Source organism: Podarcis pityusensis (genome assembly GCF_964106645.2).
Source record: "Podarcis pityusensis genome assembly, chromosome: 5".
Classification (NCBI taxonomy): Eukaryota; Metazoa; Chordata; class Lepidosauria; order Squamata; family Lacertidae; genus Podarcis; species Podarcis pityusensis.
Window position 1 is genome coordinate 96,176,946 of NC_138032.1, and position 17,854 is coordinate 96,194,799.

The 17,854-nt window shown below is 40.7% G+C and overlaps 1 protein-coding gene across 2 annotated transcripts in view; it reads left to right on the forward strand.

Annotated features, from left to right (window-relative positions):
* Positions 1-17,854, forward strand: part of MPPED1 (metallophosphoesterase domain containing 1) — an 83,073-nt gene that overhangs the window by 14,797 nt on the left and 50,422 nt on the right. For both annotated transcript variants that reach the window (XM_081005724.1, XM_081005725.1), the window contains exons 3-4: positions 940-1,214; positions 6,221-6,402. In XM_081005724.1, the coding sequence (XP_080861850.1) occupies positions 1,063-1,214; positions 6,221-6,402 (334 nt within the window). In that variant the 5' untranslated portion in view covers positions 940-1,062. The remainder of the gene's footprint in view (positions 1-939; positions 1,215-6,220; positions 6,403-17,854) is intronic.

Genomic DNA, 17,854 nt, shown 5'->3' on the forward strand with positions numbered 1-17,854 from the left:
TACAGAATTGTGTGAATGCTCCACCTCAACCTGCAGATCTCAGGCTATGTAATAACATACTTTTAAATACACTGGAAGTGAATAATCAATGCAAAACAATAGGCTGCAGGTTTTGAAAATGGATTATTTTGGTGGAGTCTTGAGTAAATATATAGAAAAGCAGACAAAAATGCACAAACCTTAGATAGTCATTATTGTGCTATTTGTTTGTCGTATTTTTAAAGATGTGGGAGCCACAATTTAGGTTTGGTAGATCCAGTCTTCATAAAAAATAATTTCATGAAAATTCTTTAAAAATATTTATGTGAGAAAAAATAATCATTAAAGGAATGTACATTTGTGACACCCATTTTCTGGATTCAACAAAGCATGTTCAGTTATAACTGTTACAACATTCCTCTGGGTAATTCATGGTTTTATGAGTGCCATTGAACCATAGGAGAAAACAGACCTTATACTGATTTCTTTGGAACACACACTTGGCTGGAATCTCTTCACGCACAGGCATGCAGTAGATTGCAGCAATAATATAAACCTTCACTAATACGCTTAGACTAGGGGGGAATTAAAATTAAATAATTGTGTTTGCAAAACATTAAAACTGACATGCAATTTCTAAGCATTACTGCATTGTTCAGTAGATTTGTGATTCAAAGTCCTTACCATTGGAACATGTTGTGCCATGTGTCCTTTGATAAGTTTGTTTTCCTCCTTACTCACTAACACACACAAACACACACACACACACACACACACACACACCCCACACACATCAAATCGTCAAGTTGCTGAGATGGAGAGATTTGTAATGAGATGTTCAAGTTGTTAGCATTTATCTTCCTCTCCTAAATCTCCTTCTGACATTAAATAAAGTGTATTTCAGGCAGATTAACTGTCAAACACTTATGCCAACTACATTTCCCCCCAATCTGCTTCTAGGTTTTCAGAAGGGAAAGTTGTGCATGATGAGGTACGGAACGAACATGGATATTTTTAGCCCGTATAGGAAGATAGTGGAGATGACCCCCTGAAAAAGCATCACCATCCTCACACAGAGCAAGCATGGCTTTTGCCCAGTCGCACGTTATGACAGCTAGAAGGCATCAGCACAGTAGACTAATAATTGAAGTTGATGAGTACAGCTCAAACCCGACACAGGCATTCACGTTCTACAACATTAACCAGGGACGTTTCCAGCCCCCACATGTGCAAATGTAAGTATTCTAGTTCTGTTATTGCTATACACAGACTTCTGAATGGTTATTGCTATGTCAATGTGGTATTTGATGGGCCAGTCAAAAGCGGGAATCGAGGGAATAGTGTTTTGGGGGAACATGTATTTTTATTAACAGATGCAAGGTGGAACACTGTGTTGTTTTACCTTGATATTTAATAAAGGCAATTGCAGGAGCTTAGTACTGTATTATACCCTTAATCAGTAACCACCCCACACCCTTATATGAACAGTTATTTTAATATGAAGCCTTTTAAAGAACAAAACAAGTCTCATTGTTTGTCTAGAGATTCAAGAGATCTGCACTGACAAAAGAATGGCAGCAACTAATGAAATAGTGTGAGCACCCATATGACAAATCCTGCTTTGATTCTGACAGTATGTGAAAGGCACAGGATGCTTAAAGTGTAATTAGATTAATGTGTTTGTTTTGACTTTTTGTGTACCGTGAAAACATCTGTAAAGTTAATTGCTCTGAAGGGTGATTTACTTTTAATGTAACATGGAAGATCATAACTGCAAAATGAACAGTGCTAATAAACTTGAGAGCCTTAAGGAAAAGAAAATATTTAGCCATAACAGTCAAATGAAGTATTGACATTATTGTAATATATTTTGGTAAAGTATAAAAACTAGTACAGTATCCTTTTTCTCTTTAGGTTAGTGAACTGTAACTTGACCAGGATAGGAGTAGTAATAGACTTAATGACTTCAAAACTATAGGTCATGTTTTTCAAAAACCAAACATGCACTGTGCACATTTGACATGCAAACAGAATTATGTTGGCCCATTACCTGGGTCTTCTGCCCCTGCCCCCTCCCCTTTTGAAGATGGGGACAACATTTGCCTGCCTCAAGTCTGCAGGGACCTCACCTGTTCTCCAATAATTCTCAAACATCATAGACAAAGGTTCTGAGATTACATCCATAAGCTCCTTTAGTACCCTTGGATGCAGCTCATCAGTCCCCAGAGATTCGAATTCATTTAAAGTACCTAGGTGTTTCCTTACTACCTCTTTTCCTATCTTGGGCTGCAGCTCCCCCCTTACATCATTTATTCTGTTATCACTTTTGGGTGAGGCCAGAGGCAAAGTAGGTGTTGAGTAGTTCCGTCTTCTCCCTGTTTAGGTTTTGTTGGGTTAGTGTTGGTTAATTGTTTAGTTGGGGTTGGTGTTTATTTTAATTTGGGTAAAACTGTAAACTGTTTATTATTATTATTATTATTATTATTATTATTATTACTGTTGATTTATTGGTTTATCTATTTAATGTTTCATTTTTTTATTACGTTTTCATATATGCTGTAAGCTGCCCTGAGTGGCTGGGGAAACCCAGCCAGTTGGATGGGAAATAAATAAATAAATAAATGATAGCTTTTCTCTGTCTTCTCCACACAGAGGACCTACCACTTACCTATTTTTCCTCATGCTTTAGACATAGCCAAATAAACCTTTTTTAAATTTATTTTTAACCTCTCTTGCAAGCCTGAGCTCATTCTAAGCTTTAGCCTGCCTGTCCTCCCCACTGCAACTGTTGGCTACACATGTATACTCCTCCTTTGTTATTTCCCCTTTATTTCATTTCTTAACTCTCAGCTCATTGGTAAGCTTCTTATGCAGCCACACTGGTTCCTTGTTGGAATTGTTGCATTTGGGTCTTCATTATTTCTGCTTTTAGAGACTCCCATCCATCTTGGACTCCCTTCTCTTTGAGTATTCCTGACCATGGGATTTCATCCAGTAGCTCCTTAAGCTTTTTGAAATTGGCCTTCTTAAAGTCCAGAGTGCATGTCTCTTGCCTCTGTATCATGAAACCCTGGAAGACATGATCATTTTCTCCCAAGTTTCCAAATCCTTCCACTTTGTTGATCAGTTCTTCACTGTTAGTGAGGACCAGGTTTGAGATAGATGAACCCCTTGCTGCTGCTTCTACCTTCTGTCAGATGAAATTGTTGGCGAGGCCATGGAGGAATTCGCTGGACCTTACATTCTTGGCAGAGTTTGAGTTCCAACAGATATTGGGGCAATTGAAGTATCCCATGACTACTGTATCTCTCCTTTTTGAATGTTTGGTAATCTGCTCTAGTAAAGCATCATCCAAATCTTCAGTCTGGCTTGGCGGTCTGTAGCAGACTCCCACAGTAAGGTCGCTGTTGTTTCTCTCTCCTGCCATTTTTACCCATATACCCTCAATCTGCTTTGCATACTCCAGGTCATGGATTTCTTTACAAGTGCACACCAGCGTTCAAATCAACTGCCTCTCAGCCTAACCACTCTCACAGGGTTGTTGTAGGGATTAAATGGGGAGGGGGAAGCAATGTTTGATTCTCACCATATCATAGAGCTGGCAATTTCCCATTCAGAACAGTCAGGGAAGGATTAAGCATACTTTTAAGTCAACTGATTTACAGTCATACCTCTTGTTGCGTTTGCTTCACATTGCGGCTTTTTGGGTTGCGAATGCGGCAAACCCGTCGCCACACGCACAGAAGCATTCATGCTTCGTGCACGCGCAGAAGCATTCTATGCACTTTGCAGAAGCGCTCTATCGCACTCCGTGTTTGCGCAGAAGCAGCGCTCTAGTTGCGGAGTTTTTGGAGTGTGAACAGCACCCTGAAACGGATCGTGTCCGCAACTAGAGGTACCACTGTATTGCACTTAGGGCACTGCCAACACCCCCACAATACACAAGTAATTATAGTGGGAAAGTAGGACAAAGGGAGATTACTTTCAGCTACAGTTTCACCTCTGAAATTGCCTCAAAGATCTTCAGAGAATATTTGGCCCATCTACCTTACCTGTTCTGTAAGGGTTTTTTGAGTTGGTAATTTATTATTCATTTATTGTGTACAATAATAAAAAGGTGCTCATAATTATGTGAAGTGCTTTATAAATATAAAGTTTAATCTGAAATGTCTTAATAGTAGCCTGAACTGGGACTGGAACATTGCAGGCAAATTACTGTGCACAGTGTCTCCTTTTGCTGATTAAAAATACCCTAGAGAGTGGAGTCAAAAGACTGGTGATTTCTTGGAAAATTTGGACTGAGGAAACCTGAAGCTACCAGTACCTAGTTCTGCCACACTTTGTATATCTGTATTGATATTTTTTTGCCACCCTATCTGGGTTCAAGCCTGGTTTTTATTTATGTTCTGGCTTGCTTTTTCATGATCACATATTTTGTTGTTCCCTTTGAAATGTTGACTTCTGGAACAACTTTTGGGCTATGTTATGCATCATGAAAATATCTAGGAAATAGACTGCCCTAGACTGATTTATGAAAAGGGTATGTTTCATTATATCTAACTTATATGAAGTAGTTACCATCCAGTTGCGCTGTGAAACTTGGGGGCTTAATACTCTATGCAAAGGTACACTGTGCTAGATAGTTTAGCATTAAGTGTTTATAATGTATTACAACATGTGCATATGAAACTTAACAAAAAATGGCTGGTGAAGCACTGCTATGGGGCAATTGAGAGAAAGAGGAAAGCATGCCTTTCCAGTAGCCATTGGGAGCTGGCAGTGGATAGTGCTGGTGGCTCTGTCAGAATTCTGCAGGTATGTGGCTGCTGACAGCTCGCTGTCCTCTGGCACAGGTGCAGGTTGCTGACTTCAGCAAGGGCCAACAATAAGCTTCCAGGCTGTTGAGTGAGCCCTACTCCCCACTGCTGTCTCCTGACAATTATCAGTAAGGATGTGACCTGCCCCTAGATTGTATTTCAGTGGCAGTGCAAGCAAGATTTCCAACAGCACACTGCCTCATCAGCTGCTGGTAGACACAACTCCATTTATACGCTATTTTTATGTTTGTGTTTCAAATGATCTCTGTTAGAACTGGGCAATATCTGCTTTCCAACATTGTAATATATCGCCAGCCATGGAGATGCACATCTTTTGCCTCTTCCTGGTGAGGCCGAGCAGGCAGCGCCACCCTGGGTGGAGCACATCAGCTGGCGCGCTGCATGCCATGGCACCACGCAGCCGCCGGTCTCCCCGGAACCGCGCCAACGATAGTCTCACTGTGCAAGCGGCGGCTACCAGGAGCCACCGTTCTACTCAGTGCAAGGAGGAACCAAGGGAGGGGACAGCCTGCCAGTGGTTGTATGGCCAGGGGGGAAAATGAAGTCACTGGCTAGCAGGCAGGCAAGCCCCATTCCCGAGGCTGGTGGCTGGGCTGCGGAGGGAGGGTGTGGCCAAGCACCAGGGGGTCATCAAGTGGCCTGTCTGAAGTGCGCAGTGCTGGCTGGGAGCGGCACTGGGGATTCATGAAACGTTGCCTGATAGGAAATTCTAAAATCGCTCTCACAATTTTATCTTTAAACCGGCTTCAGGCAAAGTTTCTCTATATCTCCCAGGCCTAACCTCTGTACCTGTTGTTAAACAGCTATTTTTCATGAGCTTTTTCAGACTGGTTTTCCTTGAAAGCTTACAGACGTTTCAGTTATGTATAATCTATGTTAATGTATTACAGAATTGGTTATTTAGGCTGTAATCCTAACCATGTCTACTCAGAAGTAAGACCACTTAAATTAAAGCAGGTTTACTCATAGGTGAGTGGGATTAGGATTGCAGCACACACTCAAAATATCTGTAATCCAGATCATGTAAACTGTTCTCTCTCCAAATTAATATCACTACAGAAAGGCCAGTTATTGATTTAACTATTGTGAAAAGTTGAAAAAATGTATTTAAAGGTTTTCTCTAAATGGTATGTTAACTGAACTTCAACAAGAAGAGGTATTTATTCATTTGCAGTAAGGAAAAAATAGCTATAAAGTAATAAACATTTCTGATTTATTTTTACAACAATTTTGTCCAACAATTATGAAAACTGAGTTAAAAAATGTACTGCTTGTCTGCTTGGCTTTTCTGAATTGCTGTGTCATATACATGGTGAGAGTGTATTGGATTTGCAAACTAGATGTGTGAAAAACACAGTCATATGATTACATTTTGTAATAATTCCTCAATATTTTTTACATAGGGTGGATCCTGTTCCACATGATGCTCCTAAGCCTCCTGGATACACACGTTTTGTCTGTGTATCTGATACTCACTCCAGAACAGATCCTATCCAAATGCCATATGGTGATGTTTTAATACATGCTGGTGATTTTACTGAACTGGGACTGCCTAGTGAAGTTAAAAAATTCAATGAGTGGTTAGGTGAGTATAGCGTTACAAATAATTTCTAAAGCTAGTTTCATTTAACCAGTGAATAAAACCATACCTCTGCTTCTGAGAATTATGAATATTAATTTTGTCTTGGTGTTGAAGTAAGTGATCAGCACAGTGACAAAATCAGATTACTGTGTGCTTCAGCTGTAAGAAGCAGCAGTTTGAAGTCATGATTTTTTGCTTCCTGAATTTCTAAACTTTGCTGCAACTCAACAGTTGAACCTTTGATGATTTGCATAGCAACTCTTGCAAACATGGCAAACATTTATTTACCCCAGAGGCTGATAATTTTTCTGTTTGTGGCTCAGCTGCACTGCAGTCCTGAAATCCAAACAAAGCAAAGCACGAGCATGTAGTTGCTGCCTTGGCTAGAGCTGCAGATGCCTTTTGTAGGAACTGTTGGCATTGTTCACTGAAATTCTCTTCCATTGGGCAAGCAAGCAAGCAAGCAGTAATCTACATGCACTCCTGTATTGTTTGGAGTAGGCGTTTAAAGTATAAGCTTTAGTTTTGCTTCACTAAGTGGCTGCCCCACTATTCCCATGAATCATGGATTTCCACTTTGACGGATATTTTCCTGAATTATCTCTCAAAAGAATAGGAAAAATGGCTGAAAACTGAGATTCATGCATAGCATTGAATATTTTTAAACCCCGTTAAAATGAATGGTCCTAAAGTAAGCACGTAGGATGAAAAAATTCTTTTTTGTATGAATGAACACAATAGACTTCATATGTCATGAACTGATTGAAGCAGTGGTATGAGTTAAGACTTATTTTAAGCAAAGCAAGAAAATGATGAGTGGTGTATATTTTTAGCACTGTTGAGCCTCTTGTCATTAGAAGGCTAGCCTAACTGGTATAATGATGTGTGAATTTGTATATATGCGAATATATATCAGTGACCAGCTTTAATGATGGAAAGCTTTTCAGCAGATGGAATTAGAGAGGTGCAGCAGGTCGAACAATACAGAAAGCATTTTGAGTCTTAAATCCTTTCTGCATCAACATTAGATTATGATGGAATATTCAGATGGGTAGTTTGAATGTGATCAGAGATTATGCCCTGCTCCTTTAAACTGCTTTAGCGAGGCAACAACTTAGTCCGTGTTTCAGTGTTGAACAGTGCTGATGTGTAGAATTTAAAGTCAGTTTTCTGTTTCATATCATGTTGTGTCCCTGTGCATTAGGCATCTTAAACATTGAGGGCATTTTCGCACATGGGGCTGAATACAGTTCTTCCTTTAACAGCAAATTCGGTGGGTGAGTGCCAACAGGGAATGGATCTAAAATAGGGCCAATGAGAAACATATTGGCATGTCTGGAAGCAGCAGGCTTATCATACACAATATCAGAATGGACTAACATACCAGGCAAAAGACAATCCCTCCTTCCTTTCAGCTGCTGGGACAGTTGAAAAGAAAAACAGAAAACTGGAGGTCAAGGGAAGAGTAGACTTGCCTGCTTGAATGGAATTGGCCGTGTGGAACCCTGAACAGGAATACTCCTGTTAGGATGCAAGAATACACTGCAACATTTTGTTACGGGTGTTTCTTGTTCTCTCTGGTAGTGAACTGGGTGGTTGGGTGCCTGTTAGTTTGAAACAAAATGAGGACACCAAAATCAGGAAGGTGTTTCTACATACTCAGGGAACCCTCTAGAACTGCTGGAGTATATACATTTGTAAAGGAATATAAATGAATATAAAAGAAAAGAAAGGTTAAATTCAACAAAGTGCCCAATAACCACCTCAGAGCTTCTAGAGTTGAGAGCGTAGGGAAAAACAGAGTAAGATATCATTGCCTGAAGAAGGAACTTCCAGGTACACAGTACCAAAGAATACAATTTACATTTGCTGTTCCCTGTTGTTGAGGAGTCACAGCTACACTAAAATTCTGATTTACCCCCCCCCCATTGTTTTCTGTGGGCACCTTTGACTTTTGTCTAGGGGTGAATAAAGATATAAAAGAATCAGAAGTTTGGCAACTTATGTGTCATTCAGTTTAGTGTGTGGTTGAGAGAAGTTGAGATACAAAATGTGAGGGTGTCAGTTGAGGAAGGGAAGAAACGGAGGTTTGGAGTAGTGTTCAAAATTAGCCAGGCACATTTTGCACCTGGCTTTTGACCACTTGCGACCAAGTGAAGATGCCTGGGTGCCAGGATGATGCCTGACCTCTGCACCATCTGGAGGTGCATGCCTCGGGATCATTGGATCTGGACTGTTTTCAGACACTAATACCTCATCCTGTAGAATTCTAGCAGTTATATTTTATCTGCACAATAGGGAATAAATTTCTGGAACCAAAATGTTTTTTTCTGTGCAGCCTGATAAGGAGCAGTCACCATTAAGAAAAAGAGGTAGGAGGTGGCCAATATATATTTGGACTGTCCCTGCCTGGATCAAGTGACTTTTCTTCTTGACATTCTCAGAGCTCTTAACCTAGCTCAAGGTTGTCATTTGAAATAGCCAGATGTTTAATCAATCACAGTCAGTCCAGAGCCATCTTGCCCCCAAAGGGGAACTAGACATTCCATTTTGGTGACTGTATCCTTGGTTTAAGGAGCCATTTGGCACCCAGCTTATACACCTGAGTTTCTAACACTGGTTGGTGGAAGGGAAGAATGATTTGCTTAGTGAGTACTCTGGAGTGAGGGGGTGGGTGTGCTATATGGGGATGTTTTAGGAGGAAGGAAAGTAAAAAGGACACCTTTGCTTTTCCCCATTCTCTAGCAGGAAATGCTGTTTCACCACTTATTGCGAGTGGAGGGAGTTTGTCCCACTGTCTGGGAGGGTGGCTAGGCCCCTCATCACATCACCAGGGTGGGGTTGCGCAACCATTGAGAGCAGGCTTCCTCAACCTCGGCCCTCCAGATGTTTTGAGACTACAATTCCCATCATCCCTGACCACTAGTCCTGCTAGCTAGGGATCATGGGAGTTGTAGGTCAAAAACATCTGGACAGCTGAGTTTGAGGAAGCCTGATTGAGAGCAAGGCTCTGGCCATTTCCTTGCTCCCTATCAAAATTTAGCCTACCAATGTTCAGTTTCCAGCCACAGATCCTTTGTTCTGTGGCCATTTAATCCAGTCCTATGCAAGACAGTTCTATGAGCTGACCAGGACAATTATGTTTTCTAGTATTCTTTTTCTGAAAGTTGTTTCAGCTAGCCATTCAAGCAAAAATGTTTACTTTTAAACACACACACACACACACACACACACACACACACTCCCCTATAGTATTTAGAGTCATTAGTCCCATCTCTTCTAGCAGAGATTTGACAGGCATCCTTGCTATGGACTTCCAGGTGTCTCTTGAAGATCCTTTTTAGGCTGACAGGTTTATGCAGCTGTTTAAATTTTCTTTACCAGCCAGTCGTTTTCAGAGTTACTTTGTACTGGTCTTCTATTGTTTTATGTTTTAGTTCAATCATTGTACACCACCTTGATATTATACATGCGATGGTGGTATATAATTTTTTAACATAAATAAATAATATAGTATGGTGGGACTGTGCAGAATAGGGCAATAAAACAGAGTGGCTCACAGATGAGGGAAGCTGAAAAATACTAGTTTGTTAAAGAAATAAAGGAGTCCTCTTTGGGAAAACTGTGGACTGCCCCCATGAAAGCCACCTTGAGTCCTTGTCAGGGAAAATGCGGGGGGAAAGAAGTGAGTGAGTAAGTAAGTAAGTAAGTAAGCAGACAAGAGGATAAGCAGAGCCACCCATGTAACCATCTAATCAAACTCAGAGTTTAAGAGAGAAATTAGGATTGGGGGAGCATGTGTTATCATAGCCCAACCCCATTTTTGTTCTCCTCCCCATTACCCCCCCCCCATTGCAGTCCTTTGGGGGTGATTAATTGGAATCAGATGGGAAATCATTTTTACTGATCCAAGTTAATGGGAGTACAGCCCCAACTGTTTAAAAGATCGTGGATGGTGAGTGAAATTAGTATCATAATGGCCATTTTCCAATCCAATTGTTATGAAGAAGCATCTCTAGCAGTATGTGCTATCCAAGGTGTGGCTTTAATTCTATTGCAGTACAAGAACTGTCAGCCAGAAGGACTCTATGGGAGGCCAGTCATCTACTCAGAGCTCTTAGCCAAGTTCAGATGTTTAGGAGATGAGTAATTATATAAAATTTAGGAAACATCTGAAGGCAGCCCTGTATAGGGAAGCTTTTTAAGGTTTAATGTTTTACTATGTTTTTATATTTGCTGGAAGCCACCCAGAGTGTCTGGGGCAACCCAGTCAGATGGACGCGGTACAAATACTACTACTACTACTACTACTACTACTAAATTATTTATACCCCACCCATCTGGCTGGGTTTCCCCAGCCATTCTGGGCGGCTTCCAACAGAATATTAAAATACAATAGTCTATTAAACTTTAAAAGCTTCCCTAAACCGGGCTGCCTTCAGATGTCTTCTAAAAGTCTGGTGGTAGTTTTTCTCTTTGACATCTGGTGGGAGGGCTTTCCACAGGGTGGGCGCCACTACCGAGAAGGCCCTCTGCCTGGTTCCTTGTAACTTGGCTTCTCGCAGTGAGGGAACCACCAGAAGGCCCTCGGCACTGGACCTCAGTGTCCGGGCAGAACAATGGGGGTGGAGACGCTCCTTCAGATATACTGGACCAAGGCCGTTTAGGGCTTTAAAGGTCAGCACCAACACTTTGAATTGCGATTGGAAACGTACTGGGAGCCAATGTAGGTCTTTCAAGACCGGTGTTATGTGGTCTCGGCGGCCGCTCCCAGTCACCAGTCTAGCTGCCGCATTCTGGATTAGTTGTAGTTTCCGGGTCACCTTCAAAGGTAGCCCTACATAGAGCGCATTGCAGTATTCCAAGCAAGAGATAACCAGAGCATGCACCACTCTGGCGAGACAGTCTGCAGGCAGGGAGGGTCTCAGTCTGCATCCCAGATGGAGCTGGTAGACAGCTGCCATGGATACAGAATTGACCTTCGCCTCCATGGACAGCTGTGAGTCCAAAATGACTCCCAGGCTGCGCACCTGGTCCTTCAGGGGCACAGTTACCCCATTCAGGACCAGGGAGTCCTCCACAGGGAAAGAGCACATCTAGCTGGCTACCTTTGAGGTCAGTCACCTTCTCTTCCCTCTTAGCCAGTGGTGAGGAAAGAAAGTTGAAGGAAGGTAGTGTATTGGCAGCAGGGGGAAATGGCAGAGGAAATGTTGTTTCTTCCTTTGCCCTGTTTCCACTTTCTTGTTGGCCCTCTCTTGAATGCATAATGATTCTGTTAGTGTGAAAGGTTACATTAGAACAGTTCCCCAGCTTTCTTGTTTAGTACCGTAGTCCTAAAGTTAGCTTTTCAGTTACTCATTTGATTTTCCTGTTCCTGGCAGAAACTCATAAAGAGTGCTTTCCCTTCAAATACTCTAAAAGTTGTATGTGGTACAATATATGAATTCTGCGGTTTTAGCTGGAATGCCATTTGAGACAACATGTTGATTTACTTCATATGGGTTCTATAGTAGAGAATTTTTCTCTCTTTTGCTGTTTCCTTATTGTTGGTAGGAGAGTGCATGCTCTTTTAGTGGGATACGGTTTTAAATATCAGACAAATAGTTCTCGGGGTTTTAATTAGTATACAATTTATTTACACTAAGCATATAAAAACTTACCCAGATTCCTTGAAAGAATTTCTTGTTTTCAATAAACCACCCCATGTGCCTCTCCCTCCCTCCTTCTCCTGCTCTCTTTATGTCTGTGATCTTGCTAATTTGTTTGAAGGAATAATTGACACCATATGGCAAGAGCTTTCACCCTTTCCCACATATTCTTGCTGCATCCCAGACTGCATTATTTAACCCTCCCCTTACAACTTTTTTTATTACTTTCTTAGATTTGGTTCCTCTCATATTCAAATATATTCTGCCATTTTCTCTAGCCTCAGAAATCCTTTTCTCATCTTTTAATGCCTATCAAACTGTCCTTCTTTCATAGTTGTGTCCCTTTTCTTTGTGTTTGCTTATTACATTCTTCCAGAAGTTTCCAAGCATTCTTCCAAGTGTTGCCCAACTTTATTTATTTTATTTTATTCTTTTTATAAATGGCTTCCCATAAAATAGCTCAAAGTAATTTCACAGTAAAAACATCAGCTGTTAAAAACAATTCCATATATACAGAAAATTAAATACAATTCAAAATATTAAAAACAATTTCAAATCCAACACAGATGCAGACTGGGATGAATATCTACACTAAAACAGATTGTTTTAAAAGGAAGGTCCTAAGTAGGAACCAAAAGGCAACAGAGGTGGTACCTGCCTGTTAGTTAATGGGAGGGAGTTTCAAAGAGCAGGTGCCATCACCCTAAAGGCCTGATTCCTGTATTGACCTCTTGATAAGATCATATAGATTGGGTATATAATGGGTGAGAAAGTCCTTTAGGTATCCTGGTCCCAAGCTGTGTATGACTTTGTACACCAGAAACAAAATATTGAACTTAGCGCAGCTGAACTGGCAGCAAGTCCAATTCTTTCAGCACTTGTGTAGCATGGTGATACTAGTCTGCCCCAGTGAGCAATTCAGCTGCTGAATTCTGCACTAGCTGCTGCTTCTCAACCAAACTGAAGGGCAAACCTACACAGAGCACATTGAGGTAATCTAGTTACCAGCAGCGGTCTGATAATCCAGGTCCAGAAATGGCCGTAGCTGTCTCACCAGCTGATGCTGGTCAAAGGCACTCCTAGCCACTGAGGTCACCTGGGCCTCTAGGGACAGATGGATCCAGGAGGACCTGCAAACTATGAACAACGGAGCAATAACCCAGACTTGGGAACCACCCACCCGCACACCTCTGTCTTGTCAGCATTCAGAGGTAGTTTGTTCTTCCTCATCCAACCCACCACAGTCCAGGCAACAGGTACATGGCTTGCAAGCATGACCTCTCCTGCTTCACATCTTAGAGGTAGATAGCATCACTCTACTGATGACTTTTTGCTCCCAAACCCCTATTGGCTTCATATTGCTGACAAGATGGCAGACCACGGCACCCCACAGCACAACTGCCAGGAGATTGAGCAACAATCATCTAATACTATTCTCTGAAACTGATATAAGATCTGAACTGTAAAACCTTGCCTCCAATAACCATCTCCCTAAGATCAAAGACCATTGGGAGATCGAGTAAAGACAACAGGGTCACGCTCCTCCTTTCCTTCTCCCAATAAAGGCCATCCATCAGGTCAGCCAAAGCCAATTCAGGCCCATAATCAGGCCTGAACCCAGAATGTTGGGGGTTGAAATAAGCAAGAGTCCCTGCAGCTGCCCCACCACAACTCTCTTAATCACCTGAAAGGGGGTATTTGCCACCAGGTGGTACTTGTCGCAAAGCAGTGGGCCCAGGCTTTCATGCCTTGTCTCCTGCCATCTACCACATTTCAAAATCTAAGTATTGTTTGTTTTTAAAGGCAATATGCACAACTTCTCAGAAGTATCTCTCTACCTATACTCATCCTATACTTATTTTTTTTACTAAACCCCCCTCTCAACTTTTTTGGATAGTACCATTTCTTTAGGTACTCATTTCCATACCATAACAATAAAATGGCATTTATTTTAATAATAATTAACTGTAGGTTAGCTATGTACTTCAGAAACAGCACCAGTAAATGGCCTCCATATAAGGATTATAGAGATTTCTCATGTAGTACATCCCATAGTTACTCTTAAAAATCCTCTACATGTCTATAGTCAGAAGCAGTGATGTGGAGACGTAAATTATCCAGTGCTTTATTTTGTTGTTGAAAAAAAATCTGTTTCAAAAGTCCATTAGTAACAATGAATGGGTGCAGATTGCAAATGCAGTACTAAACAAATATGGCAGTTTCAATGTTTTTAGCTCTGCCTGAATTTGCCCAGGGATTTCCCCCCAGAAAATATCCCAATTGATTTTTTTCTAGAAAACCCACATCACTGGTCAGAAGCAAGTCCCATTGAGTTCAGTGGAGGGTATACCAAGTAAGGTAGTATACTCTAGTCAATTTTCTTAGAAAATGACTTGTCAGACCACTATAAATGTAATATTGGATATGGAAAGCTGTTATCCTCATCACATGTACTTGGAAGTAACTTGTATTGAAATCAGTGACACCTTCTTTTAAGTAAATTGGTCTAGTTTCAAAATGGAGGTATATTTTTGAGCCAAGACAATTTTTCTCCCGTGTGTGTGCGTATACACCCACACCCACCTTTTCCCTTCCTATTAATATTGGTGCTGGGTTGTAGTATTTATTTGATATTTTAATGTTTAATTTAATTGCTAGCTTTTATTATTCAATGATGGTCAGATATAACAGTTTATAGGTTATTTAATAAGGTGTATTCATTTTCAGTGTTAATGTACATTTCCCAGACATCAGCCGAGTGTTTAAACACAGCACTGTCAATGAGATGCTTAAAATGCAATCTAAGGCAGTTACACTGTCTTTACCGTATCACTCACTTCAGTATTCTAAAAGGTTGAAATGAGAAAGAGAAAGCGTTAAGTGAGCATTTATATGGTTGCCAGTGCTCTTGCAGAATACTAAAATCTGTTCCAATAAAATATCTGCAGAAAAACAGAGCACAAACTGCTGTTAGGAGCTTGTGTATATGTCTCACTGAGGTTAGTTTATCGTTTGTACTATTTATTTTCACACATAGCATAGGAAAGGCTACAAAAGCATAGCCATGTAAAATGATTAGGCTCGGTTCTAGAACTGATGCTCCTTGCAGCAATTAAAGCCAGCAAAAGAAGGAACAAGTCTATGTGGAATCTAGAGCAGATCAGAAATGTAGTGCACACAGACCAAGAGTAAACACTGGTATACCAGGCTGGTCTAAGGCAGAGGGGAAGCAGCTGCCCCGCCAAACAAGGAGCTTGCCCCCTGCTTGCACCACCCCCCATTGCTGGACTTTGGCATTAACATATACTGTTACTTTTATTTCAGAAATCTAAACATGCGTTACACAGCTTGTGTGTGTGTGTGTGTGTGTGAGAGAGAGAGAGAGAGAGAGAGAGAATGAAGTGAAAGGAAAGAAAAAAATATTTGAAACAGTGATACAATACAAATTATAGGTATACAAGTAATGCAGTTATTCCAACTAATGTGAACTTACTTACATGACCTGATAATTTTTTAAAATGCATTCCAAATAGAATTGTATTTATCTGTGCACAATCTGCGTCTAAAAGTAAACCGTTCATATATTGCGATAGTTGTCATCTCTTCTATCCATTGCTAAAAGAATAGAAAATCCAAGCCATAGAAGAATTCCCAGCTTCCCTCTACTATCTGTGCTGTCTCTTTAAAATCCTTACTACTTCCCAAAACACCCTCTCCCTTTCTCTGGAAAATAGCAGTGATTGACAGAAGAGAGGAGATAGGTTTGACTCTGTCCTCCCCACTTCATGTGCGTGGGGCACTGACCAGAAGAATGCTGCACTACAAAATTGAAGGACATTTGCCCCATTGGCTGCACAGCTTGCCTGGGAAATGAAGATAAAAGGGAAGCAACAAGCCTTCTCAGTCTCTTCTCCCTGTATTATCCTGCTGCTTGGGTGGGCGGGCAGTGAGATCTTTCAGGGATGGGGAAGTTCATTTTGTCAAACCATGGATTACATTGACTTAAAATAATTTTTCTTCAGATTTGGGGGGGGGGGAGAACTTGGCTCATTACTGGTTGTTGTTGTTATTATTACTTATTTTATTTATTGATAATTTTACAAAAATAATCTCAAAGCAGCACACAAAGTAGAAAGAATCCATACAAAGTAGAAGAATCCATACAACACAGCTCAAGGAAATAAAACATTAAAATCAGCAATAACAAACTAAAAGCAATGATCACTAATAGATAGGAAAAAATATCTCCCAACCGAACCATAGATTATAACAAATTATAAGATTATGACAAAACTCCTAGTTGATCTACAGCTAGTTTGGGAGAGCTCACCCATCAGTATTTTGTATCCAACAAAGCAGTAATAGATTTTGGAATGATGTCCTCTGCCCATGTTGTGCTCTGCTGACCATTCAAAAGTTGTAAACTTTAATGTACAACTGCAGCTGCTCCCGTTTCTCCTGTCACCCTCCGTCCTCTGCCCAAGAGCTTGCAATTAACCTCTTCCTGCTTTTTATAAAACGTAGGGCTGCTGGGAAGGCTGTGATCAGGAAAGATAGGGTGCCTAAGTGCTAAGGTGACCTTTCTGGTGTAGGTGTAATAAATCAAAGCTGGGAATCATTTTGAGTAATATAAGTACTGCAAACGGGTTTTCAGAACCTTGGCAGTATTTTGTTTATTCTTGAAAAACATGATGAACAATAAGGTGAATGGGGCCCTTGAAATGTGGTGATATCCTACTTTTGTTGCTCCAGTAATACGGACCACAGTGTCTCATAATGCTGAAATCCTCACTATAAAGTGCACAGTAGTTTGAAAATTGGAATACTGTGTTTTAGCTAGCACATAACATTCCCCCCCAATCCATTTCATATTCCTTAATTTGTAAAATAAATGTTCAAAATGAATAAACAAAGCAATTATCAGCTATAAGCTATAGACAGACACATGCCCATTAGACTGATACCATCAAATTAAAGAATGACGTGAAAAATGAAAAACAGAACTCACACTCACAAAGTTACTGGTGAAGAAGTTAGGGATATAGATAATATGCAGTTACACAAAAAAATCAGAAAAATGGCTAATTATATTTTGCTCTAGTTATAGATGTATATACACCTGCCAACTGAGGATTAAATTTCAAGCATCTGGTGAATTGGACTTTAGTCCCCAAAAGCTTATGCTACAATAAAAACAAGAAATACAGCAGATTTATAAAGATAATTCTAAAACATGTTGGAAGTATGGGCAGTGGAGCTGAGAAGACTCAGAGCTGGTGTCAGGTGAGCTTCTTTGGAGAAGGAATTCTATATATGAGCTTTTACAAATGAGAAAACCCTGTTCCCAGTCACTATTCATCTGCCATCAGATGGTGCGTGGACCTGAATGTAGACTTCTGATGATAAATGAGGGACTCAGGCAGGTATCTGTGAAAATGGCAGTCCCTTGGGTCCCTTGACTATATTCTCTACTCGTTCCCAGCCTAACTGGACTCTGGTAACTCTTCAAATGCAACCCCATGTATAACACTTTGTAGTAATCAAGTTGGGAGGTTAACAGGTCACAGGCCACTGTGACCATGCTAGCTGATAAAGGGGTTGCAACTTACGTATCACCCTTACGTGAACCACCAAGCATTGAACCTAATATTTTAGAAGGTTTGCAACTTCATTCAGAATAGATTGAACATCATCTCCCTGGTTAGGTGAAACATCTACAATGTCTCACCTGGACTAAACTTCATTTTATTGGCCCTCATCAAATCTATTACTGCTTTCAGATGTTGTTTCAGCATGTCTACTATCTC